Source organism: Patiria miniata, unplaced genomic scaffold, assembly GCF_015706575.1.
Source record: "Patiria miniata isolate m_02_andy unplaced genomic scaffold, ASM1570657v1 HiC_scaffold_3, whole genome shotgun sequence".
Lineage (NCBI taxonomy): Eukaryota > Metazoa > Echinodermata > Asteroidea > Valvatida > Asterinidae > Patiria > Patiria miniata.
The window spans coordinates 38,427,449-38,455,247 of record NW_024037069.1 but is presented as its reverse complement, the minus strand read 5'-3'; the positions used below and the strand labels follow the sequence as shown (position 1 = coordinate 38,455,247).

At 38.6% G+C, this 27,799-nt stretch overlaps 1 protein-coding gene across 1 annotated transcript; it reads left to right on the top strand.

The window, feature by feature from the left end:
• Positions 1-86: 86 nt before the first annotated feature.
• Positions 87-22,080, top strand: LOC119738003 (testis-expressed protein 2-like). The gene is made up of 11 exons (XM_038212706.1): positions 87-275; positions 2,316-3,771; positions 6,738-6,773; positions 11,349-11,555; positions 12,470-13,177; positions 13,677-13,930; positions 14,497-14,562; positions 17,455-17,574; positions 18,799-18,999; positions 19,922-20,042; positions 21,731-22,080. Exons 2-11 carry the CDS (start codon positions 2,338-2,340, stop codon positions 21,809-21,811), a joined length of 3,228 nt encoding a protein of 1,075 aa, XP_038068634.1. The 5' UTR covers positions 87-275; positions 2,316-2,337; the 3' UTR covers positions 21,812-22,080.
• Positions 22,081-27,799: the final 5,719 nt, after the last annotated feature.

Sequence of the window (27,799 nt, the reverse complement as noted above, 5' to 3'; positions counted from 1 at the left end):
TTTTAATTGAGAAATATAATCATTTTAAATATAACTAATAATATTTTTTTTTCTGAATAGCCATAGTATTCGAGCTTGCACTATATGTAAACAGCAGAGCTAGACTGCTGAAGGTTGATGATGAAAATCTTTTCTTGTCACATAAATAGTCTGTGACCTAAAGATCAGCTGATTATCCACGCCACCGACTGTATAAATGTGCCCTTGTTATTACTAACTTGCTGACGATTTCCGATATGCGTAAGTGATTCAGCGATTCATCTGCTTTCTAAACGGTAAGTGGCGACGTCAGCTGCCTAAAGGCTTGTCATGCTTGTGTTTGTTTACTAAACTAGTTAATACGCAGTGGCTATTGTTACGGCAGCCGTAACGCATTTCCCATTTTCTATCGTTACGGTAGACTACATCTTTTTAAAAACATGACAAGAACATATAAAATTAGACGGAAAAAAGTGAATTTGAACGTTATGAAATTCAGACTTTATTTCCCTTTTAAAAAAAATCCTCCAAAGCCTCAGGTACAAAAAGGAAAAAAATTCGAGTGCAAAACAGAGATTCAAACCCGCAACTTCGCGGTGCAAAATCCTACCCTCTATCGACTGAGCTGTCGCACTAATCGCTAAATCGTGTGGAAACAAATAATTATATACCTGCGTGTGTATCAAAAAAGTATCGTAGAGGGCGCTAAACAAAAACTGCCGTAACGATAGCCACTTCGTAGTTAATAACTATAAATTAATAGTATCTTTTGTTGCGCCATCATCATTGTCCATGGTATGGTTCACAAAAAAGATAGTCGTTAACTTGTTGCATCTCTTAATTAGCGTAGTAATACTATTAATATCCATGCGCCACTTTTTGTATTTTCTAACAAAATTGGCAATGTTCCTCAGTCCCAGATTCATGTCTTTTAAACATTTTTGCAAAAACTGACCTGCATTGAGATTATGAAGTGGCGTCAGGATGCAACATTCTTTCCCTTCCCTTTGTTATGATGCAATTAGCTAGGATGATCCTAGCGTTATGTTTATGCAAAGGACATGGTTCTGAAAGAGATGTGCAATAGCTATGATGCAATCTAACGTAAGGTACAAAGTAGATCATGAAAGTTCAGTATCAACAAAGGAGTTATTTACATATTTTAAGTTCTAGTTAACCTTTTAAAACTCTGTTTAATTTTTTTTGCGATATATCTCAAACCATAATGACATTCCTCCATGCAGGAAGGAAAAACTTAAAGGGAATATACAACATTTGCAAACATCGAAAAATAAAACTACCAAGTTTTTGCGAAATACCTTAATAGGATGTTGGTAAATGACAGTCTAAAGCATCCTGTAAAATTATGGCACCTGGTATACTGTCATTTTCAAGAAAAGTGGTATTTTTGTATCAATTTCCAACGCTGATCGGCCGATCAGCGTTGGAAACAACTGGCTTTTTTTCAAATACTGGCCCCAATTGACCATTGCACTTGTTTGCAATCGATTACAAACCTATGAACGGGTACGAGCCAGCTAGACTGGTTCCCTGACCTTACAATTCCCCAATGTATATAAACTGCTCTGTTTCTTCTTATATGGAGTCAGGGAACCAGACTACAGGAAAATGATCGTTTTTCTTGGTTTTTATAGCATTTTCGAACCCAAAACCTCCAAAAAGTCAGTGTAACTATATTTGCTTTATATTTCCAACCCCCAATTCCATCCATTTCTGAAAATTACAGCAAAAGCAAATGATGTATATTCCCTTTAACAACATAAATTCACGCAACATTTTTTAAAAAAGAATTCCATTCTGGCATTCTGGGACACCACTGTCATGACTGTTATGCATTATAAACATTTAACGCTAAGGATCATCCTAGCTAGGACACCACTCACCTGCCGCCAAACACATAAATTTTCACCTCACCTTGTGATTTCACCCAAGATGAATCCAGGTAGCCTCGCAAATGCGAAATCCTTATATTTCGGAAAAATGTGAAAAAAAACGAAAAAAATGGGGATACTAGCCGAGTTTGAACCAGGGATCTGTCACTCATAAGATAGATGCGCTATGAACTACTCGGCAAATGGTTCTGCACTACCGATGGTGGCAGTTTAATACGTTTAATAATGTTGGCCTACCATGCCTACTCGTATAAGCGTCAAGTAGGGCGCTGTGTAATCTAGCCGGCTTAATAGCGTTTACTGAAGAAAGCTGCAGCTTCGGCTAAATATCTAAAAACACAAGTTGGGTGTATATTTACCATGTTTGTACATCCACTTGCATTGTGTTTGACTACATTTTCCTTTTTGCATTTTTGCAACCAGGGGAAGCGTAACAGTCGTCAAAATGACAGACAAAAAGACCAAACCTCCAAGGCCCCCTGCCCCCAACCTGGCATCCAAAAAGCGCCCTCTACCTTCCACAACCATCTCACTGAGGTACAATCCTCTGATGGGAAGCGACGATGACGATGATCTGAACGACAACAGTGAAAAGGGCATCAGCTTCATAACCACCAAAGGGAAAACGCCGAGTGGGGCTTCGCTTACAAAATCATCTTCGTTGGATGGTGTCCCAAATCTTGCCAAGACGGACGCTAATCCCAGCAGGCAAGAGCAGCTCAAGCATTCAATCATGCAGTCCATGGAAGCTAACTACGGCAAACGTAGAGAGGACTCGCCACCAGTGAACAAACCAGTGGCCAAAGTCAGAGAGCAGGAACTGAAAGCAAAGCCTCCACCTCCCTTGCCCAATGAAGCAGAGAAGAGGAAAACGATAATATCCACCGATTCTTCTGAAGCCAAGACGGGCAAGCCGATTACCTCCATCACCGGTTTGATGAAGGTCCCGAACACCGTACTGAAAGAAGATGACGAGGCTTCAAGCCTACCGGCTGATTGTGAGGAGGCAACCACAGATCCCCTGAGTTTCTTGGACAAGGTGATGGAAGAGCAACTCGAAAAAGAAGCCCTGGAGGAAGAGGCTGAACGAGAGAAGCAAAAACAGAATAAGCTGAACGCCAACAGGACCAATTTAGCATCTCACAAGCGAGCTCGGAGCTTAGACAGTGATGCCTACAAGGGCAAACAAGAGCCAGGAGATGCTCTAGAGATTGACCCTTGTTACTACAACATCCCAGCCCCGTCAGACCTCCCTGACGAAGCTGTTTTCTCTCGACCCGTCCCATCAGGCAGTCCTCACGTCAGACACAGAAAGGTCCCTGCCAAGAACATGAGCCTCAGCCTGTCTGGACTTCTTGCCACGTCAAACGACGACAACGGGGAGGAGGAAAAGGAAGCGTCAACGTCGACGCGGAGCTCAAGATCCACTCTTGACAGCCCAGATGGTGGGAAACAGGAAGCCGTCACAGACAACGAACTCCAGAATAAAAGTCCAAGCTCTCCATTTGCTAAAGAGGAGGTTGTAGAAGCAGCTCCACAAACCCAGAAAGAGAGCAAAGAAGTGGCTGCAAAGGAGGAGACTACAAAGTCACCAAGTGCTCCTCCAGTTTTCCTTCTATCCCTCCTGTCTCTCTGCCTGTTTGTTTCTTTCCAGTTTCCCCTTTCCAGCTACATGACAGGGTTCTTTGCTGGCATGGCTCTCATGTTCTACTCAATGCTGTTTGCCATTTGGTTGTCGTTGGGCTCATCGCCTCCAGGTCGTCAGCAGGAAGATCGTTTTTGGGATGAGGAGGATCTCAGCACACCTCTTGTGATTCCTGGTGTCCCGCTCTCTGCATCGGTCATTCGATCGAAGGAGCAAAAACGAGTTATGCAGAAGGTGAGCCATAAACTTCAGTTTTAACATGAAACCAAGTTCAATAGTATTAAACTGGAAATTAAATTTTTACATCTACTCACAAAGGTCAACTACAGCATCCAAAACTATAGTCTGGATCTCCTTATTACTAAAGTTGGGACTTCCCAAACTATGGTTGGGACGTGACAGAAAAGTAAGAATCTGTACTTTCATTCAAAGAAGTGTTTAGAAATTGAATGTTAAAGTTGCATTAAACTGTCAAAACCGGATGAAGGGGTTTGATAGACAGGGTGGCCTTGATCATGTTGAATACTGCTACAATTTGCATAGCAGCCATCTTAGAAGGCCTTTGTTTGGCTGGGATATGCATGAGACAGAGTGAAGTGTTTGTGCATTCATTGTTACTGAATTAAATCCATCATTGATAGGCATTCACCAGCGCTGACCCACCACATCTATCAATGTCAGTCAAGGCATGGTACTCTCAGTTAACAAAACTACCACAGCCTGTCAATTGTACCAATATGAGCCCAATTTACAGAAGTGTTAAGACCTGTCACGTGATAGATTTTGAGGAGTTGGAAATCTCTCCCCATGTTGTCACTGAGAGAGGGAGGGTTAATTCTCTTGCTAACCTGTTCTCACAACAACAAATTTGTCAGAATTTTTTTTTTTTTCGAACAGATATTGTCTGAAGTTTCCCCTATGCAGTATTGCTGTATTGCAACATGCACGTTTGTGTACATACTCGCATTTAAATCATGTTGAATGTTTTTGTCTGGTTTTTTTTTTTTCTTCTTCTTCATTTTTTTTATCTCAAATTTACTCGGTCAAAGATCAAATTATAATCTAGAAATTTCGCAATGTAACATTTGCACAGCTGATTACCTTGGGTTATCGACTATTTTGATCAGGAGAAGTAGGTAGCTACTACAAAATTGCCCTGAACAAAGTACACCGATGATCATGTAAAGTTGTAAAACTAACAAAGTGGTCAAGGTACATGTATATACGTGGTCGTCCGTGCTATAGTTTGTGTCAGTTTTATCCAAACTGTTATTGGGCTTGTCCCCACTATAGTTTGATAATCCCAACTGCATGTACATGTACACTAATAGTTTTGACTATCCATGGGCGTCGCGAGGGGGGGGGGGCAAGGGGGGGGCACTTGCCCCCACCCCCACCCCTCCCCCCCCCCCCTGGAAAAGCAACCCCCCCCCCCCCAAAAAAAAACCAGGAAGAAAAAAAAAAAAAAAAAAAGAGGCGCGAAGACAAAGTGGTGTAAATTTAATGAGTTGGGGGGGGGCAAAATGTCCCTGCCCCCCTGTAAAACTGATAAATCGAGAATGTGTTGAGAAATACAAAAAAATGTTTGCCCCCTCTAGAAAAAATCCTGGCGACGCCTATGCGACTATCGCTATAGTTTGGGCGTAACAGGACTGTTCGGTCCAAGTACTATCTCTGCATCTGAAGCTTGATGTCCCGATTTGGTTAAAAACAAAGAAATGTAGTGTGGTTTTACGGCACAGTGTCATATTTGAATTTGTTATTTTTTGAATTTTTTCCCATTTTTTTTGGGGGGGGGGGTGACACGAGAAGCCTCTGGACCAAATTTCACAGTGACTGAGGAATAAACATCAATACACAACTCCGCACACTACTTACAATGTACTAACGCAAAATTAAATACATGTAAGTTTGAATCAGTTCTACAAGCAGTGGTTGGTTTAGACTGAACGATTCAAATTTAACATCAAGGCATTTCTGTTTGACAATTTGTTTGATGTTTGTTTTGAAACAATTCACATTTTTGGATTGGTTCGTCGTCGCTGTCTTTTGTCAGAAGTCAGAAGTTAGGATTTTGGAACATTTGTATGTGTTCCCATTCACCGCGATTCATTTGATAACCTGTTTAAATTTGCTTGAACATTATTCAGATTGTTATCATTGCATGAATTGAACTTTAGACAAGTGCTGTTTTGTCACCATGCACGTGTACACTTCCTTTCATCTTAATATAGAAAAGGGCGGCAATTTGCTGTTGATAATATTTGTATACGTTCATGCCCACACATAATTCATGTGTTGTTCATCAGAACTATTTCACGATGGATGAGTAGTCTTGATCTAAGCTGAATTGGCTTTTTTGTTCTGAGCATACCTCATACTCAATGTATTATGCAGGCACGTTACGCTCGGAATTTCTCGGGTATCGATGTCAAAATTTCCCGAGACTGGATATAATTCAACTACGTGTGTAGCATCCTTAACAACTGCAGCAGCTTGACCGGGACTGGCTGCATTAATCCTCCTATGCAAACAAAGTTGTTCTTTCAGTCAAAATCAATCAAGAATATAATATGATGAAATACCAAACGACCCAGGAATTAGCTTTAGAACCCTGGAGCAATGGGAAACGCTCCAGGCTGTGTTGCATTCACCACACACATTACGTGTATATAAAATGCTACTTTTTGATATTTAATTAAAAATGGATGAAGGCTAGTAATAAGGTTATGATTGAAATATCTCTAATTGCATTAATAGCAATCAAGGTTTAAACTTTACTACATTTTTAGAGTTCTTGGTAGTGAAAAATTATTTTTTAGTTTGATAAAATTGGGTTTTCTTTGTTAATTTCACATACTTGAATGTATAATCTGTAATAAAAATGTGAAACGTAAGTACTGGGTTAAAAAATAAAACTTTCATTTTCTTGGCCATGTCCATCAAACTGTGGAATTGCCCAAGAGGTTGAAGCCAAGGCTCAGGAGTATCTGCACAACCACAATTTCCAAAAATGACCTCATGGTTTTGTAGTGATTTCAAACTAGTCAGACTGACACTTTTTTGGGGACATACTGTAGAGCCATTGCTGCAACATTTCCGAAATCCATACATTTCATGCTCTCGTTATTTCTGTATGGTGTCTTGTTTCATTTCTCTTTGCATGTCATTCATTCTACATCTCCGTACATCTCCGTCAGCAGCCACTTGCAGAGGATGACTCAACCAAATCACAGGTGACGTCTTTTTTATTTTTTCACATTTCCTTTTGACATGTTTTTTGGCATTTTAGAAGTACATGTGTGCTCTTTTCTGTGTGTGCTTGTGTACTTTTCATATCATGCTTTTTATTTCAGGGGCGTAGCACGGTCTTTTTTATTGGGGGGTAAATTTTTTTGAAAAGGGCACTTGCACATCCGTGCTGAAATGCGGACCATTTTTTCTCCGGACACTTGGCCTCCGTAAAATCAAATAGTGTTGGGGGGGGGGGGGGCAGGTACCATATGTGTTTGTGGGGCGCGGTTCAAAACCCACAATTACATACACTTAAAGCTATAGTCCATCATTTGTAATTTGTGCATTTTGTTCGTTTGAAGCAACAAAAGGGTTCAAAATCTAAAGAAGGGTGCTGAACAACAAACCTGATGAAGTTTCAGCTAAGCTTCAGCTGTACATATCGAGAAAAACAGCATTCTAAGATCTCATTTTCAAATCAAAAGTTACTGAATCATGTTTTGAATTGTTTTGAATTGCAGCCATACGCGACGTAGCGCACTGATCCAACGAATTATAACAACCGCGCGCGCGTGTGCGTCGTTCCAATACTTGTGCGCGCTGCGCTGAATAACAAAACGAACTACTAATTTAAATTTTCCTACGGTGCTTCTTAAGAATCACCTTAGTTCCCTTACTATCTTTCAACCAAGTTTGTTTTTCAACAATAATTACGGCAGTTACTTTTCGGATGACTGCAAATGATGGACTATAGCTTTAAATATATGGTGCTTTTCAGGGCGATACATGCTCGAAATGTAAAGAAAAGGCACACGTATCGGCCGATGGAACTAAACAAGGCACAACTTATTTTTAAAAAGGGCACTTGTTAAACAAAAAGGGCACTTGTTAAACAAAAAGGGCACTTGTTAAACAAAAAGGGCACTTGTTAAGCAAAAGAAGGGCACTTGTTAACAAAAGAAGGGCACTACATGTATTAAGAAGTATTGGGGGGGTAAAAGCTGGGGGGGGGAAGGCATTTGAATGGAAAAGGGCAGTCTTTAAAAAATTGGGGGGGGGGGAATACCCCCTTTACCCCCCCCCCCCCCCCCCCCCCCCCCCATGATTGGTTAATTAAACACTTAAACAGGTTAAACAGAAAACTGCTAAATGTACCCTTTAAAAATTTAACACAGTTCAGAAAAGACAACAGCAAAAAAGGTTACAGAATTAAATTATTTTCCTTTCCACCTATTAGGGCATTAGGCCCCCAAAAAAAGTCTCCGGTTTCTGGTATGCGCGCGCGTCGCCGTAGCCATGCGCGTCGGCAAAATGAAAAAGGTTTTTTTTTCAATACAAGATGATGTTTCAAAACCGCCAAACTCACTGTTTGACTGGAATTCTGCTGCTGCACAATTTTAACGTGTTTTTAGAAGGGGTTATGATCGAGAATAAGATTTATGTGGCCTCTCTGGACTCCCATATATTTGCACTAAGTTTAGTCGGGCACGATTTGCAGTCATCAGCCGACATTTGAAGCCAAAAAAAAAAAAAAACAGGTAAAAAAAAAAAAAAAACGCGTCGCCGCACCACTTTTGGGGCAAGCTCCATACCAGAAACCGGAGACTTTTTTTTTTGGCCTTACCGTAAAGACACAATTTTTTCAGCGTTACATGTGCTCGTCCAAAAATCAAAGGCTGGGAGCCAGTCACATACAATGTTCATGACATTTTAGTTGGTAACCTGTTATTGCTAAGCAACGCTTGTGTGTGTTGAGCAAATTTCCGTTTGTAGCATCTCCGTGAACTTAGCTTCTGGAGAAAAAAAAACATCTTTCACCAAGGCTTCGAGCAATAACCTACATGTACATGTACATGTATGCATGTGTATACAGCCATATGTGCTCTGCGCATTGCCAGGCACTGTGTATGTCATTTGCTGCAGACTATGAACTTTAGACAACAAAATCCAATCCAATTACGCAGTACTGTGGGTGTGCGGCCTGTATCAAATCCTTTTATTGCTAGAAATGTCTGGCAAATTCAGCTGTATAATAATATTCTAATCTTGTTTTAAGAGAAATTGGGTTGATAATGTACTGGTAGGATGACATTTCATGCATACATTTATATTCAAACATTGGTTTGTTTATTCAGTTTTGAATGGCTCACCTACGTAAGACAGTCAGCATCTGAGTGAAGGAAAACATTATTGCCTTTACAAATTCATTCATTTTCAACATCACCCAGCATTATGTAATGTCAGTGACAGAACTTTTAAGAGCTCAGTGAATAAACCTGAAAATATTCTCAAATTTGATGTGTACATTATTATTTAGTAATGGTCAAGGAGATTTCAGACTATGAGTTTTGGATCATTTCTCTGAATTATTAATTAGATTCATTGTTATTGGTTCTGTCACGGACATTACTTTCATAATGTTAGAATTGCCCATATACCTCTATGGGCTCAAAATTCAGGTGTGTTTTTTTAAATATCGGCACTCTTCTATATCAATGTATGTTTTTGCCTGGTCATTAGCTGACTGAATCTGTTTCCAACATTTTGCAGTAAGCCATAATCACATTTGTATTTGGATCATCATGCCCCTTTTTTTTTTTGCAAAGTTAGAACTAAATTCATAAGAATTGTGAAAAACAAGCAAGATGTTTAACCCTGACGTACCTGAATCCATCAAAATCCATACCCCTGTTTTGGAGTATTTTGGCAGATTCAGGATACCTCCATATTGAAAACGGGGGATTTTGATGGATTGAGGATTGTACAATGTAAGCCTAGCGGTACTGCAGGATTTTGATGGATTCAGGATACCTCCATACTCAGCAGTCACCAACACCAAATTTTTTTGTGCATGACACAATAGGTGGATTTTAGCGGATTCTGGATACTTTCTAGTAAAAGTGCTCAAGGGGTTAGGGTTAAGGTTTAGAAGAATTTGTTGGTATGGTTACAACTCATCATCAGGCATTGTGAACAAAAACAAATTTTAGAAAAATTTTGTTAAATATTGCCATTGTACATGAACATGTAAATATTACCCATACGTGTGTACAGTACGTTTGTATGAACCTACCGGTACATGTACATGTACAGTTTGTCAGGGATGGGCACAGATTTTTTTTACCAAGCAGCTAATTAATGTGTCGTAAATGTTAATAATTGACAACAGGCTGCAGGAAATTGCTGTTTATTGATCCAACACACTGTTGATCTGTGGGCCATTACACAATTACAAATGAGCTGAAATTGCCAGTTTCATGTGACCCATGCATGCCAGATGTCCCACATTCATTGATCCTTGGGAGCGATTAGGATTAACATTATGCACAGGTAGCACATGTATGGCATTAGGAATGGACAATTTTGATCCTCAACATGTCTGAAAATTTGAGTAAAACAACAGGAATGTTTGCTCGGGACCTACATGTAAAACTTATCAGAATGTCCTGGTCAAACAGTGATTTACAGTATTTTAGAGAAAGAACATACAATGTACGTACAAATAGAAGGTTCATTTTCATTGTGTTAGAGATACACATACATTGTATAATGTACATGTACATGTACTTCTACCTGTACATATACATCCATGTATCTTGGATATGTAGGTTTTACCCAAGTCATAAATTTTAACAAGTGCTTGAGTACAGACCATGTGACATTTGTTTACACAATGGCATGTTGTTGGATGTGGTCACATGATGCCAGTTTTCAGCAAACGGTTCTCTTCTGCACTGCTTATCTCCTGAAATATGAATGGTTAAAAATGTTGATGTACTATTTAATGTGGGCCAAATAACATGCGAAAGATGCTCAAATGTTTGGTTTGCCTGGCGGATGCCTGTCTGCAGGACGTCACCAGGCACGCTATAAACACTCCTTTATTGTTCATCATTTTTTGTAAGCAAAATATATTATTTTCCATTTTAAGAATGATCCTTCAGGAAATAAAAAAAAAATTGGGACATTTTCTGTTTTGGTAAATGGCAGGTTCGACGTAGGGAATATACAACATTTGCAAACATCGAAAAATAAAACTACCAAGTTTTTACGAAATACCTTACTAGGATGTTTGTAAATGACAGTCTTAAGCATCCTGTAAAATTATGGCACCTGGTGTGAAGTCATTTTCAAGAAAATGATATTTTTGTATGTATACATTTCCAACCGTGGTCGGCCGACCACTGTTGGAAAAACCAAACTATTTTTCAACTACTGCTCCAAATTTACCTTCTTTTTTTTCAGTCCAAATTTGTTTGCTTTTGGTTACATGTTCATGAACAGGTGCAGGCCAGCTAGACTGGTTCCCTTACCTTACAATTTTCCGGCATCTATAAATGGATCCATTTTATCTTTAGTGGAGTCAGGGAACCAGACTACTTGGACATTTTCGTTTTTCTTGTTTTTTTCCAGCATTTTCGAACACAAAACTTCAAACATGTCAGTGTAACAATATTTGATCTATTATACTAACCCCTCAAATAGTTCATTTCTGAAAATTACAGCAAAAACCAATGATGTACATTCCCTTTAAAGGAAATTTGACATTTGACCTTTATGTTTCGGTCTCCATGCAGGGCTGGATGAATGAGCTGCCCATGACCTATGACCCTGATAATTACCACACAAGTCAGACGCAGTCGGTCTACGTTCGTCTGGATGGTTATTCGCTGAGGTTATCACGACCTAGGCACAACATCCCGCGTCGTGCGATGTTTGACGAGCCGGCCGTCCATAAGGTCGAGTTTGTTCATCAGAGGCACTATGACATGCGAGACAGCAAGGTACTGTAATTTAAGTCTATTTGCATTGTAAAAAAAACACATTTTTTGAAAATATTTTTGTGACCTAATTGGTTTATCCAAATCCCATCTGTGTGCTAAGGCTCTCCCAAAAATCTTGTTCAATTCAAACTTTTGCAAATGAAATAACAAATTTAAAAACAAGCTGGATTGGATCGCGGAAGCTGCGGGCCAACGAATTCGTGTTCATGCATGAGTCATGTGATTGCTTTCGACCCCAGTGACCCCATGATGACATTTGACCCCATTTTGGTCATGTGACATGTTGGGCCTGGGCTACTGATACTTTTGACAAACTTTGGTTGAAATCGGTCAAAATGTGTAGGAGCAATAGACAATTGCAACATTTGTTATTAGCAAATCAATGTTTTTTACTAACTAACTAACAACTAACGGAGAGACACAATAACCTGTTGAGCTGCTATCCCGCAACTAAAAATACCCCAACACTAAAAACTAAAAAGACTGCCTATGAGACACAGGAGAAACATCCTGAGAATCCCATGTCTTTCAAATGCAAACAATCACAGATATTGATACAACTGTTATACAAATTGCTGGCCATTGAAAAACTTGGTCCAATTTTGTTGCTCTGCCTACATACATGTATGCAGAGAGGTTTTGCTGTGTAGCTGCAACTGTAGATGCCAGAATTGGAAGGGTTAGCGTGTTTCACAATCATCAAGGGATTTTGGCTTTTGCCCTCGCCCACATCACATAAGTTCAGTAAGCATTCTTTTGTTTTTGCTGTCCACGTAACATGTGTAAGCACACAAGTTAGTGGAGCCATGAAAAGGGACCCTAAGTTTGTTCTACATGTAATATATACTTTAACCAACCAATGTTCATATTTTTTATTTAGTTAAACAATTTTTGCCTTTTTTTTTTAATTGAAGGTCTACCTACTTCCAAGCGGGCTGGTCAAAAAGCGACTTTGGAGCAAGAAATACCCAATCTGCATTGAGCTTCCCAAGAAAGGCATCTCATTGGAGTGTAAGGACACAATGAAGGAGACAACAGATCACACCGACAGATGTGACAACAGATCACACGACGACACCGATGCAAAGTCCATGGGCTTCGACTGCATCCAGAAAGAGGAATGCGACGACCGCATCCTCTATCTCTTCACGCGGACTAGCAGAGACAAGGAGGAGTGGTACTGGAAGTTCGACATCGCCGCTAAGTTTGACAGACTCGAACGCGGCCGGCGCCCAATCCCCACTTTGAACAAAGGCGTGTTTCTGATTGGCGGGGAGCTGACTAAAGATGGCGGGAGCCAGCATTTGCATCGAGCCGACCCAGACGACGTGGCCGCCAGGAAGGGCACCATCGACTTCTACCGCTTCTTGACCAAAGTCATGCCCAAGGAAAAGGACCCGAAAGAGGTCGTGGTCTCGCAAGGGGTGAACGTGAAGGCGGGGAACGTGACCTACGCAAGTCCAGCCAGGCGCCAGCCTAAGCCTGAGGTCAACGGGCCCGGAACGTCGCCGGTGGATTGGGTCAACGCTGTGGTCGGCAGATTCTTCTGGGATTTCTTGAGGGAGGAGAGTTGGGCCAACCTGGTGCAGACTAAACTGCAGAAGAAACTCAGCAAACTCAAGGTGACAAATCAACATTGGCTCCCTACAAAAGAAATAAGCTTTTACGTCTCGGGGCTCTATTCAGAGTTCAAGGGTTCAAGGTTCAGGGCTCCGGGTTCAACTGTGATATACATTTTCCGTTGTGCTTAAAGTTTCCCATATTTGAATGAAGTTTTATTAAAATGGAAAAGGCAACTTCTTTTCTGATTTGCTTTTGTTCATCCCTCTGAAAAGATGCTTTAATTTTGGGTCGCTTTTGCGCCAATAACGCACGAATCAGATAAGCCTGAATTATTGTAGGGCCGCAAGTTGTTTGCAAAGTAAATATTCTATGACTTAACATTGCCAGATATTTTTGAATGATGTCTCATTCAAAATTTAATAACTTTTGTATTGCTAGAAAAATAGCAATTTAAAAACAGAGTGAAACTCAAAAATAGCACAGGCAGAGCAACTTAAAGTTGTTTCTTGGTCTACAAGACTTCAGACAGCTAGACACTTTCTTATATTTTGTCTCCAGGTACCTTACTTCATTGAAGAGTTAAAAATCACAGACATCGACCTAGGGGTCAACTCCCCCCAGCTGCGTCGGGTCTCCCGACCCCGACTGGACGACCGGGGACTGTGGGTGGATCTGGACATGGTGTACGGAGGCTCCTGCATGGTCTCCATGACGACTAAGGTCAATCTGTGGCGACTGGGGAAGGGGGACAAATACGAACGGGAGATGGCGGAAATCCCCCCGGTCAAGAAAGAAACCAAAGAGAAGGAAAGGTAAGCTTTCTCCTTCAAAAAAAAAAAAAATAGATTTTATGAAACCAAAGAAAAATGAGTTATCAAAGAAAAGGGTCCGATTTTGAGGAGGTGCTAAGCAGCGATAGATATTTGCTCAGCTGAAACAGGTCACCAGCCAAAACCTCATGCGGTGTGTACAGGTTGTGACTGGTACTCAACCTTACCGTATTTTCAGCTTAGAAGCTCTGTGAAATTGGTCCATTATTTCTGTCATTTTTTAATTGCTGGTTTATTTGGTTTTTTTATTTTTTTATTTGTTAATTTCTTCATCCTGGGTTGCAATTTCATTCACTGTCTGCAGTGAATTGATGGACAAAATTGCAATCATTAAATTTTTTTAATTGAAAAAAAATTATCTATTTGAAGAAAGTTTTTGGCAACTGAGGTTTTGTGGAAACTTGTTGTTGGTGTTAAACTTTAAACCTTTATGTACATGATTTTTTTTACACACCACACACTTATTACAATAGACAGAATTTTGCAATTCGAAAGTCATCATATATGATTTTATTCTTATAAATCAATCGTCAAAATTGTCAAACTAGAAAAGGCAAACGGCAACAAGCCCCACAAGAGATGAAGACGACAAGTTATGAGTATGACAAGCCCAGGTACAACTTCATCTTGAATGTCACAAGTCAGCATTGCGCTTCAATCAGATTACTCACTCATCCGATTGCAAATACATCAAACATGTCAAACTTCAGAGAGTTCATGCATGTACATGTACCTCTTCTAGAGTAGAAAGACATGCTCGTACTTGATTTCATGACATGGTAATATACCATGAAAATTGTCTGTACATTTGTGGTCTCAGTCAATCTATGAACATGAGTTGAAAGCCATGCAGATTACACTGTTGGCTTAGAAATAACTTCATTGTACATGCAGACATGCACTTGTTTGAAGTTTGTTATCTCAACTTACATGTAGTGCTGTACATGTAATTATGTAAATAAACCTACAATAAAAAAACGCAAGATTCATGTGGTTTTGTCACACATTGTACTAACCAACACAATATGTACATGTAAATCACATCAACCAAGCCAACCGCCATTCATTTGCTGCAATTTTTCATTGTCAGGTGTAAAAACTCTTTTAATACGCAGTGACTTATTTCCAGACAAATGCGACTACCATGACCACTTTTTTAAAAAGTTGTTTAAGATCAACCCTTTGCAATTTTTAAATGAGGACCAAGGCTAGGCAACCAAGGGCCAGCCTACCAGGGTCATATGCATCAGTAGTAACAATAGCCATGTTCATCATTTTCACAGCAAGGAGCAAGGACCAGGGGTGGACATGGTGGATTGCAGTAACTGGTCTTAAAGCTGTCTAGATGCGTGTGGACGGTCTTTGACACGGTTTAAGTGTTAAGACAGTCTTAAAATAGTTAGCCTGCATAGGGCTGGCTTTAATCGGTCTATAGTCCGGATTTTCTTTAATTCATCTGTGTATTGAAAAAAAAAAATTTCACTTGATGCGTGTTTGATAAATTGAAAAATACTGCTTAGAGAGGGTATTATCAAGGATATGTTCTAGAGAATTGTAATGACACTGAAATGTACTGCAAGTACAATTTTCTCGACATGCAATCTCACAATCTATTTGATTTCACATGATTTGAATCAGACACACGGGAATGATGCAGTCTCTCTGGTATTTGCCAGTGAGCACCACAGACCCGTAACCTTGGAATAATTGTTTGTGAATCATGACACTATCATTAAGCTGGATTAGTAAAGATCGGCTTATTGCAATGGGCTAAGTTTGGTGTCTTAACCAAGGACGTCTGAGAGCGATAGCTGGCTAAAATCAGACAGGTTAAGCCAGCCGGCTAAGACAGCGGTATTGCAATCCACCCCTGGAGAGATTTTGTGATCAATAGCGTCGGTACTTTGACCACTGTTTGAATAGAGTTTGTCTAGGGATATTGGCATGTTGCTATAATGATAAAAGCGCAGGCGTACATGTAACTTATATTCATGAAGCAACCACTAGTTCAACAATGGTCCTTGATGGAATTTACTCATGGATTGCACATTGGGCATTGTTAGTTTAAATGCTTTACATTTATCATGTTTTCATGTATATTTATCTTGTTTTCAAGGATGTCTGAGACCCAAAAAAATTGTGTGATTACGATAACCCGACCTACAGGTACCTGGATTGCTGTTGCTGACCTAAACAATTTTAGCGCCTCATTTGACCAAAAGTTTTAAATTACATATATTTTGAAAAAGACTATTTTGCGTGTTATTGGTTGCTTGAACAATTACACAGGTTAGTTAAAAAATACCGTTAAAGGTATCCTAAATTTAATAAAGTTGGTAAAAAACCCGACAGTCAAACAAACGAAAAAGTTACAAAATAACATTATTTTGCTAAAAATGATGTTGGGGTGATACCGTAAACACACACTTTTTAATAATTAAAGCTGATGCCCCATGTCAATTGAACGATCTGAAAAATTTGTTCCATCCAAACGTTCACTTCAGACATGCCTTTAACCCTCCTATGCAAACATACATTTTGCGCCAAGTTGTCCTTGCAGTCAAAATCAATCAATTGACTGTTTTCAACCCTTAAGAATTCCTGGCCCACATAAAGCAGGATTGACTGCCTTGCACTGCTTAAGTAACTTGCTACATGTATGTGCTTTGACTCTGAGTGAGTGATAAAACAGCTGTGACCACAACTTGCCTGCTTTGTCTGTTGACTGAGTTTGACTAGTCACAGTGCTTGCTTGAAATATGATCTGACTGCTGGTGACTAGCCTTTGTTAAAAGTATAGCAGGGGAAGTGAATTTTGACTGTCCATGACTGCTTAAAGGGAATGTACAACATTTGCTTTTGCTGAAATTTTCAGAAATAAATGGATTTGGAAGATTAGTATGTTATAGCAAATATTGTCAAATATAGCAAATAAAAACTGACTTGTTTAACTTTTTGGGCTTGTAGATGCTGGAAAATTCAAGAAAACCAATCATGTTCTTGTAGTCTGGTTCCCTGACCCCTTAAAATGAAACGGAGCAATTTATAGACTTTGGGAAATTGTAAGGTCAGAGAATCAGTCTGGAAGGCTTGTACCCCTTTACTACGTGTGTAATCAATTACAAACGAAATGCTGGGTAACTAAATATGAAAAATTGGGAGCAGTTTTTGAAAAAAGCCAGTTTTTTCCAACGCTGGTCGGCCGACCAGCATTGGAAAAATACAATTTTTTTTGAAAATGTCAGCACACCAGGGGCCACGATTTTACAGGATGCTTTAGACTGTCATTCCCTATAAATTCGGTAAGATATTCCATGATAATTTGATCATTTCGTTTTTTGATTTTTGCAAATGTATCTTCTCTTTGAATAGCAGGAGGGTTGGTGGGTGGCCTTTATGGTGGAATTCGGAACAGTCCTTTCGCATGTATCCCAAGAGCTGCTTAAGAGTATCATCCCTCACAAAGACTTTCCACTGACCACATTTTACTGACTGTCTTTCCATAGGACTCCGTCCATGGCAGCATTGGACAGTGAAGTAGAGGATAGCGCTGAGTCGTCGGACGAGGAAGCAGACGATGCCTTCGTATCTCAAGAAGCTGCTGCACCAAGCGTAGAAACTGAAACGTAAGTTACTGAGATGTTATTGACATTAGGCGTGTGCAGTGGCGGATTTTGAGAGCCTATGGTATGTCATCACAAAAATATCACGGTATTCAGTATAACCAGGTTTGCTTCTGGACAGACTATTAATTCTTAAAAAAAATAATAAAACACCCGAAACAGGGAGCGTCAGCAGAACTTCAAAGGCAAAAACATTGGTTTTAAGCATGTTAAATCCAGCTCCGACATTTCTTGCCTTATCTTAATACCATGACCACAAAGAATTTAAACAATTATCAATGTAATGTGCATGCATCTAGCCAAGTTTTTTTTCCTTTATACAATGTCTTTTGCACACATCTGGCCGCAGTTTAAAGAGACTATTGTCGTATTGAAATTCCATACCGACTTTTCCGGTATTTCGGTATTTTAACAACATCATTCGGTATGGCTCGGTATCAAAAAATATTGTCGCTGTACCATACGGTATTATTGAAATATCCTCCAAGCCATATTGACATAATCCTTCTCATTGTCTTTGATGTGATGTTAGACCTACTGTTAAGTAACAATTAACTGTGCAGTGAATTTCACACTTTAACATGTTTAACCTACTTTAGGCAAATATCAAATTCCTCTGTATGAAAGCAATGAGACACCCTTCTCAGGTTTTCAATTCATTATTTTCAGTTCATTATTACATGTACTCAGGGATGTTCAACACAAATATGAACAAAAATTTAAGCTCACTGAAATATTTTTGAGTAAAATGTTCACAATGACTGGATTATTATGGACAAAATCAAACACCTTAAAACTGAGAATTCCCAAAGCAAGACTAAACCTTTCAGTAATGTTTGATGGAAAACCTGCTGTACCACTGACATGACTGAAATTTCTGCCTGAGATGACATCAAATTATTGCTCATGAATTTGAAAATTTGCATTAGCATAAAATGGGGGGGGGGGGACAAACTGGTAAAACTTTTCAAACTAGCAGTATAAAATTTAAATTGGACATAAATGTGAATTTCGATTGGACATAAATGTAAATTTAAGGATTCCATTTCAAAAGTTGATTGCATTTGCCCTTTAAGACCAAAGCAAAGGTAGTTCAAGACTGAAAATGTTCCATTTGGAAAGGTTAACCTACCCACATATTAGTGCCCATCTGGACATGCAGTGGGGCATTGATAAGGCGCACAAGCACAAAATATCAATGTTTAATAATTTTTCTGTTCTTTTCAGCGCTAAAGGCTCTGGCAAGTTGATGCGATTCGTCAACAAAATAGCCAGCTCCAAGTACTTCCAGAGTGCTACGCAGAACAAGTACATCAAACGGGCCATGGACGAGGTGTCCAACACGCCGGTCGAACTCACGGTCGAGGTCAAACGATTGACGGGAACATTGTGTGTGAACGTCCCACCACCACCCACGGACAGATTCTGGTATGGACCAGGGTTGTATTCGAGTCAAGTCAATCACAAATTCTTATCAATTTCTAAGTCAGTCACATGTTAGGCCTCAGTGGGAAGTGCATCACAGATTAATTCAGATCATCACAGATTATCACAGATCATCACAGATCACAGGCCAATTAACAAGTCACACACAGATCCAGTCAAAAGTCAAATCACAAGCCACATCCCACGTCAATCACAAGTCAAATCACAAGTCATTACAAGTCAGTCAGAAGTTAATCACAGATCAAATCACAAGCAATCACAACTCAAATTGCAAGTCAAATCCCAAGTTAAAATCCCAAGTTAAAATCCAAGTCATTCACAAGTCAAATGACAGGTCCCTCACAGCCCAAATCATACGTCATTTTCAAATCCAATGACAAGTCAATCACAAGCCAAATCTCAAGTAAATTGTACATCACAAGATCGCAAGTAACTGGGGATGAACAATGACACATAAATAAATCTGTCACTTGTCATTTGCCTGACTCTCGCTTGACTTCAGACTAGATGACTCGTGACAAACTTGTGATGACTTGACTAAAGCACATGGCTTTTCCAGTAAGCAACATTAAATATCTGAAATTATTCACCTATAACAAAAATAACTCTTAATTCAGATACTGTTATAAGATGGAATTTTGCGTTGGGGTGATATAAATCAACTTAGGTTTTGCCCTTCACCGACATTTAAGTTAATGTTGTTGGTGAGTGACGCAAAATTACAAGTTTTCATGATTATTTTTCTTTCCATAAAGATATCAGAAAATAGTGGAGCATAACATCCACAGCAAATATCTTGTCTGAAATATTAACATTGTAGCATTCTTGTGCATTCCATTCATGTTTATTTCACGTTGCTTTTTAAGTAATCTTTAATTTCGCAATTGTGTATTTCCTTTCAAAGGTTCGGCTTTCGAGACAAGCCCAACCTATGGCTGTCAGCGAAGCCCAAGCTAGGGGCTCGTCAAGTCACCATCACCCACATCACCGACTACATCGAGAAGAAACTGGAGACAGAATTTCAGGTAAGACAAAAACAGTCAAAAGACATTTTGCTTGGTAAACATCGGTTGTCTTTAACCCCTGCAATGCCACATTTTTCAATTGACTTCAACATTTATGATGCGATCAAGCTAATTGAGACGTTTGTCGGGAACATTCATTTGGAGATACAGGCCAAAATGGGGCCACTTCATCACATCACTTCATCACATCTCTTGGTCTTCCAACTTCCATAATTTTTGAACTAAAGATGGTACCAGCATGCAGTTTTCACAGCAGTAATGCTGAGATTGTGCTCTTTTCAAATCTGTAAAATAATAAATTACCAAGGTTGACAGAAGATTCATTTAGCTTGATCACATCCACATTTGCTGGTAGTGACTGGACATGCACTGCCTTCCAGTGCCTGTCACAGTAACAAGTCTTATGTTCATAACTCACTGCCAATAAACAAACTAAAGTAAACACGTCAGTAGTGACATCAGGTGTAACACTACTGATCAGCAGATAAACCCTCTATTGACATAAACATTCACTCCAGAGTGTATAAGTCAAAGTATAACCGTTGTACTTTTCGGTTGGAGTCCATTGGCATGACCAACTGACATGTGGTTCATTATGTATAAATTTGGGGTTCACTATTTTCCCTGTCCCTGTTACATCTGACATCTATGATTTTATATTTCTGATGTGCTCTCTTTAATTAGTCGTCCTCCAAGAGTGATTATGAATAGCAAACTACTTACCGAATGAGGTAACAGGGACAGGAAAAATGTCACACTTTGAACCTCAGATTCACAGAATTTATATCCTTGTGCTTAAAGTAACACCAAAAGAGCAAAGGGTTGAATAACACCAATGGTCAGAAAAACCAAACTATTTGTTGACTTTCCGTAAAATTTTGAACTTCTGTTCAGACATGGACTTGAAGTCAAAAGAGTTATTGAAATCATGCTAGTATTAGAGTTGTTGCATTACCCATCTGCGGATAATTTCATGGTGATCTCTTGTTGCTTAGTCTAGAACTTGTTTGCTTTTATACAGGTGACCAGCCACAGTGATATTTAATATGTACACTTTGTAGTAATTTTTTCTCTGTCGTTTTATTGCTTAACAAGAACAATCTGCAAAGCCAAATATTAGTTGGATCTTGATCACCATTACATGGCCATACTTGATTGAAATGTACTAAATACAAAGATTGTAGCTTTCTCCTCAGAATTCATTGCCCTCATTTTACCATTGGTTGAGCTGCAAACTCTATTAAAAAGGAATATTTAACCCCAAATTCTGAAATCACTTCAAAAGTTTTACAGTAAATCACTTTCTTCATTATTCACTGCCCAAACAATTATTGACCTACACAACTTGACATGGTTATATTATTCAAGACACTTTTATTTAAATTCTTGTTATTTCTGTCTACGTAGTTGCTTAAAAATCCTTGTATTCAAGTTTCATGGACATACACAAAATGGTTACAAATTTGAGTAAAGCAGTATTTCCATGTGCATATTTTCAACCTGTTTTGTGTCTGTATTTAGACCTATTCTAAACTGTAAGCTTACGAGGCAATTGAAACAAATGGACTGAATACACACATATGGAAAGGCAAAACTTAACTAGGCTTAAGGCAAGGTTTCTCTTAAAACTGCTATTCCTGCAGAACTTAATTGTCTTGATATTTTTATCCCAACTTTGAATTCTGCAGAAAGTCTTCGTTCTGCCCAACATGGACGACGTTCCTCTACCCATCATGACAAGCAACATATTTGATAACTGTCCGTTCTAATAGCAATCCAACAGAAGTGTCTGCACTGAAAAAGTAAAACAAGCCAAGCTTCCAAGAGGAACGTTTTGGCCATGTCCCAAAAGGGCCTCAGAGCTACGGCTACGTCTGTTGTCAGGATACTCTGATGTGGCAATAATTGTTAAAGACCGAGACAATGGGCTGTGTGCACAAGGACCCCCTCTACGGTAAGAAAGGGAGAGTTGGAGAGACCACTGAGAGAGGCATTTGAACGCATTGCCGATGAAGCCTGGGGCCAATTTCACGGCGCTGCTAAGCACAAAAGTTTGCTTAGCACCAAAAAAGGTCTGGCTTATAAAAGCAGGTTACCAGCCAAAATCCTGTGTGATGTATATTGCTCGTGATTAGTATTCAGCTGTTGTTTGCTTAGCATGAAAATCACATGGAGTTTTGGCTGGTAAACTGCTTTTATAAGCCAGACTTTTTTTGTGCTAAGCAAATTTTTGTGTTTAGCAGTGCCGTGAAATTGGGCCCTGATGCCATAGGGAACCAGACTTAAGCCGTGTCTGATTTACTTGGCTGCGGCTTGCAGTAACACGTGTCTATGGGAATTGGATTCAGCCACTTCCATAGGAGCATGTGTAACCGCAAGCCATAGTTTTAGGGCTGTCCCAAATATACCTAATAGTCAAATATTCAATCATCAACGGAATACTTGAATAGCGTTTTGCCAGTTTGAATATTCAAAGGAAAAAAAACTACGCACATACACACACGACTGTGATGTTATTTTAGCGTAAAGTTGCGGTGCTTTGTTGTCAGGTGCCACTTTTTTTGTCAGGTGTCATGTGCCATTCTTTTAGCAAAGCCCTTTAACAGTTATAAAATACTTATTGCAAAACACTTGAGTGCGGCATATCGACGCACGCAAATTTAAACCGGCACTCTTCTTGCAACTTTTTACCAGCGCAGCACGCAGTTGCAGCTGTCAGTTTCGAATATCCGAATATTCGGTCTAACGCAGTGTCGAGTAATCGAATACTAAATTATTAAAAAAATGGACAGCCCTACATAGTTCTGATGCAGCCTAAGATGTGAAGAAAAAGGTTGGTGACAATTATGCTCATTTAAGAATCAGCGCATTAGCTTTGTCATGATAAGGAACTGAGATGATTACGTTGGTTTGTTTGAAATGCGTTGGGCTTGTATGAAAGTTTATCTTGTGGTGAGAAGGAGAGCTAATTTCAGTTTGATGTTTTTTTATAAAGTCAAACCTAATCTAGTGTATCGCATATATGACATCAAGCTGAGAAACATCATACATTAAGCGCCCCTCTCAATTCATATCCGGGATGAGTTCCCGACAAGTTGCGGACATTGTATCGGGTATAAATGTAAAAGTTGCAGGATTGCGAACAACTTTACCGCAATCTTCCCGCAATGAAGTTATCAGTATTGGTGAGTCAAGCAGTTGCTCATGAAAATTTCCCTGGAACGCGTCTGGGACAAATGCAGAGCTTCTTCCAGACAAAGCGAATGATTCAACCCACAACTTTTCCGGAATTTGTCCCGGATTTGCAGTGTTCTCCAACTTTGAAAATTAAAGGTCGGTGTGCCGTCAAAAAGCGGAGGGGGGCGCTATAATAATGTTAAGGGCGCTATTTGCAGTCATCCATTTCTTTATGCTAGGGGGCGCTATTTACAGATGAACATGTAATTTATGTATGGATAACAGCTTTTAGGCTATTTCTAAAACAGTAACAGTTAAGTACAATACTGGCTCAGCATCATCTTTTTTAATACATCAGTGACCAGGGACTCTGAGCACAGTTTGGCCTTGAGACTTGTAACCTGATGGATTGCTACAATGGGCAGGCTTGTCAGTTTGACAAGTGTTGCATGTTACTGCTTTTGGCAGAGTTTCTGGCCAAAATATACCCTGGAGGGTAAGGGTAGTCCCACTTGTTTGTCTTTTTTATTATTTTTTTCCATTTTTTTTTAAAGCATAGCGGGCAACTTTTTAAGCATGCCGGCAACTTTTGAAGCTTGGCGGGTGCCTCAGAAAGCTTGGCGGGGCACCAGGTTATTATAACAGGTTGGAGAACACCGGATATGAATTGAGATGGGCCCTATGCCATTCAGATGAAAACGGGGCAAAAAATTGTGATGTCACTTCAGAGCTATGTTCTTGTCTTATACTATACATATGCAGTTTCATCAATGCATACATAATGATACCAATGCTATTTTCATTGCAACAGCGAGTCAATGCCAATAAGTCAATTTTCTTTTCAAACTGTATCTGTGTATCATATAAGTGCCGATACAATGATCAAATGTTTTCCAAAATCGTAGTGGCCTTTTTTTGCTGCTTATAAAGAAAATGAGTGTGTTTTTATTTTCATTTCAGGATTTTGTAAAATTGCTTTTGTATGCCTATATCCTGCTACCGCAAATCTTAAGTGCTCATTACAAATGCAGAAAACTATTCAGCAATTGTTTAAGTGTAAGACCACAAAACAACAACAATAACAACTCATGTCATGATGTCAATATTCTTGCTCTTTAATCATGTTTTCTTTAAGATTTCGTCCTCCGAAATGTTTATTTTTCTTTATTTTTATTATTTTTTTTTTTTTTTTTTTAGAGTTTTGTAAGATTTGGGAAGGTAGAGCCCAGCCACTTATAATTCAAATGGGCTGGATGGTTGATGCAAGTTTCAGTAGAGAGAGTGTGGCATGGATTCTGATGCACAGTGGTGGATTTTAGAGCATTTAGGAAGGATCTCGGCAAAAAAATGGCTGAGAATTAGGTTTAAGATTCTTTCCCTGTGCAGATGCATTAAAAACATCCACATTAAAAAATCTTTAGGAGAAAACAAAAATATATTTTTTGGAGAGCAAAAAGAATGCATCTTTAAGGAAAAGAAAATTTCTTCACAACAGCAATTGAAAAAAAAAAAAAAACAATTCGGGGCGAAACTTGAAACATCAAGTTTCGCCCCGAATTGTTTTTTTCTTTTTTCAATTGCTGTTTTCCTTGTAATATAAAAGTTGTTCGCTTTTGAATAAGACATCAAACAAAAACAACTGTTTTGTTGTTGAATTATTTCTTTACAAAATATGAATTATTGGCTGCCAGACAGAAATTCAGCTTTTGCAGGGCGGGTTCAGCTGTGCGTAAAATCAAACCACTTTTTAAGAGGGTTGCAGATGCATTAAAAACATCCACATTAAAAAATCTTTAGGAGAAAACAAAAATATTTTTTGGAGAGCAAAGAGAACGCATCTTTAAGGAAAAGAAAATTTCTTCACAACATATGTACAATGTCACCACAGCACACAGGTGTTTTTTTTGGTTAACTATTGAACAAAGGTACGTTGTTTTCATGTCAAATTCTCAACAACAAAAATGTAAAACTTGTAACCTTTCTGGAGATGCTATTCTCCTTTGCAGTAGAAAAAAATAAAACCTTCTGGTTGACATATTTTTCGATAAAACAAAACCCCATAAGAGAAAAGGAGAAACAATTGGAAAAAATGAAAATGTAAGTTTTGATCCTGATGATATATTTTTGTTTTTCTCTTTTGCATAAAGAGCCCAACTTGTAGTTTCTTTTCGGGAAAAAATTTTTTTTTTTTAGAGGAAACCGACCAGCTATTGTGATATATGATGCCAATGTATTTCTGTGTGTTTTGTACTCAGTGATTAAAAAGTTATCAGCATGCATGCATTATTCAGTTCACCGCAACTGTTTTCTGTTATCTAAAACTTTACCATAAAATGCTTACTGTTTGAATTATGTGTATGTTTATGAGAAGAAATCGTTGTTCTTCATTTTCCTATTGTAATCGCATAACCCTACCAATTAAGTTAAGGGTTTTGAAGTACACTAATACATGCATAGTTTAAAGATATTTTGTTAATATCAAAGTGTTTATGTATCTCATGTGTTTGGTTTGTTTAAGTGAAGAATTTGTACTAATTGTTTGAAAGGTTAAGTTATTTTGATTTTTTTTCTTCAGAAATCACACTTGATTATTATTCATTGTTCCGCTGAAATTATCCAAATATTTGTAGTGTTACGCGTATCTTAAGATTTGATTATTGTATTGAAAAAAAGATATTCTTTTATACTTTTACCAATGCCATTTATTGACATTATATATGTAAGTCCTGATCGACAATGCGTGGGAAAAAAATGTGAAATTTGTTTTTTAATGTGCAATATGCAGAAATAGAGAAGTAATTTGACGCTTATGAGTATATTTAGAAATCAAAAATTATAAGTGACAGCAAAATTATTTATCATATTTGTATTGATATGCCTTAACGTAATAGACGTTTTGAGAAAAAAATGTGAGCAAATTAGAATAAGATGTTTTATACAATTTTATCAGCACATGGCAGGACATTTTGAGGGGAAATGGCTGTAGATTACAACTTCCCAGATACAAATGTAAAATGCAGATCATTGTACATGTACATGTAAAGTGTTGATTTTAAAGAGGTTGTGGAATGCTCGAAAACATTTCCGTCTTTTTTGGGGTATATGTAGCCTAAGGTGTGATGAAATAAAAACGACTATTGTTTCTGTCATGAAATGAGTACAAAGGGTACTTTTGAGAGCTATTTTTCAGGTCCTGTTTCGACCCGAACGTGCAATTTGTGTAAAAGTCGTCGTTGCGGGCAGCAAACAAAACACAGTAAATCGTGACGTAATAAACAGGACTCATTTATGCTACTCTGCATCGAGCATTCTTCGAGCATTCCACAACCTCTTTAAGCATGGCAAATCCACAGTCTGAGATTACTTTTCTTTAAACAAAGTGCTGTTGTCATACAGTGACGGTCTTACAGTTTGGGGAACATTTTGTGATACTAACCGCTTAATTGTCATTAATATTTTGATTATGATCTGGGTCTCCAGACAAAGAACATGTACAATGTATATATGTGGCATAAATTGATACGCAAAAAAAGTCATAGGTGGATACGCCGCAAAAGTACACAGTGCATTGACATAAGAACTCTAAAAAAAAAAAGTGATTTTTGCATCAACAACATCAATATTTCAGATTATATACGCAGTAATGATGATTTTATTTTTTGTTTATACCCTGATTTTACTATCAATTATTGACTAATTTTCATTTTTTCTCCAGTTGTATGGCTATAGATTCAGATTAATTTTATAAAGTGTATTAAAGACAAATGCATGAGGTTTACGAAATTCCGGCTTGGCTTTGCATTTGGCTTCCGTCTTCATCTTCAGCCGGCCCAAGATTCATTAGAATCCTACCACATTCAAACCCGTTGAAAATACACCAACCATTGGCCTTGGGTGATGGTATTTGATGTTGATGAAGCAGAAAATGGACCAATATTGCTCTGGATTCTGTCACACGGCTAAAAACAGAAGTTAGAGCCAAAAGCCAAATCAAGCCGAGATTTCGTAAACTGCCATTCAATCACAATCATGAATTTGATGTTCCATGAAATTTCAGGCTGTTTGTTGACAGTAAATGGTGAAAGTCCACGCTGTTAACCAGTTGGTATGTGCTTGTAGATTGCATGGCTGTAATTGGACCGCAAAATATCTGCTGGAAGAGTCAAAGTACATGTACAGAATTTTGAATAATTGGCGATGATTAACAAAAGTTGTGATCAAGTTTGCAACAGTCATTGTTATTAATAAAAAGTTTATAGTGAAAAGCATGTCCGTTTTGTGATTGGCTGTTTTGTTTTATCTGTTATGTTGCTGGAAAGAAAAGGAAAGTCCCATTTTTTTTTTATTCCAGGTTGAAAAATATGACGGAGATCGATAAATGGGGAGTTTCAATTTGTTGTTTTCTGTTAAAATGTATTCATAGAATATTATAAGGTTGAAGCATCATGCATCAACTGATTTAATTAAGATAAGAGACCCGTAAACAGCGCTCTTTGAAGGAATGGCCTTGTTTACGATCTACCTTAGGGGCAAACAAAGTTGAAGAAAACAATTAAATACTTTTCTTTTCGAACTTAGTA

Excerpts from the sequence above, each read along its gene's own strand:
- LOC119738003 (XM_038212706.1), top strand. The coding sequence starts at position 2,338 with ATGACAGACAAAAAGACCAAACCTCCAAGGCCCCCTGCCCCCAACCTG. Across the intron at positions 11,556-12,469 it reads ATGACATGCGAGACAGCAAG|GTCTACCTACTTCCAAGCGG; the intron begins GTACTGTAATTT and ends TTTTAATTGAAG. Across the intron at positions 19,000-19,921 it reads CCACCCACGGACAGATTCTG|GTTCGGCTTTCGAGACAAGC; the intron begins GTATGGACCAGG and ends TTCCTTTCAAAG.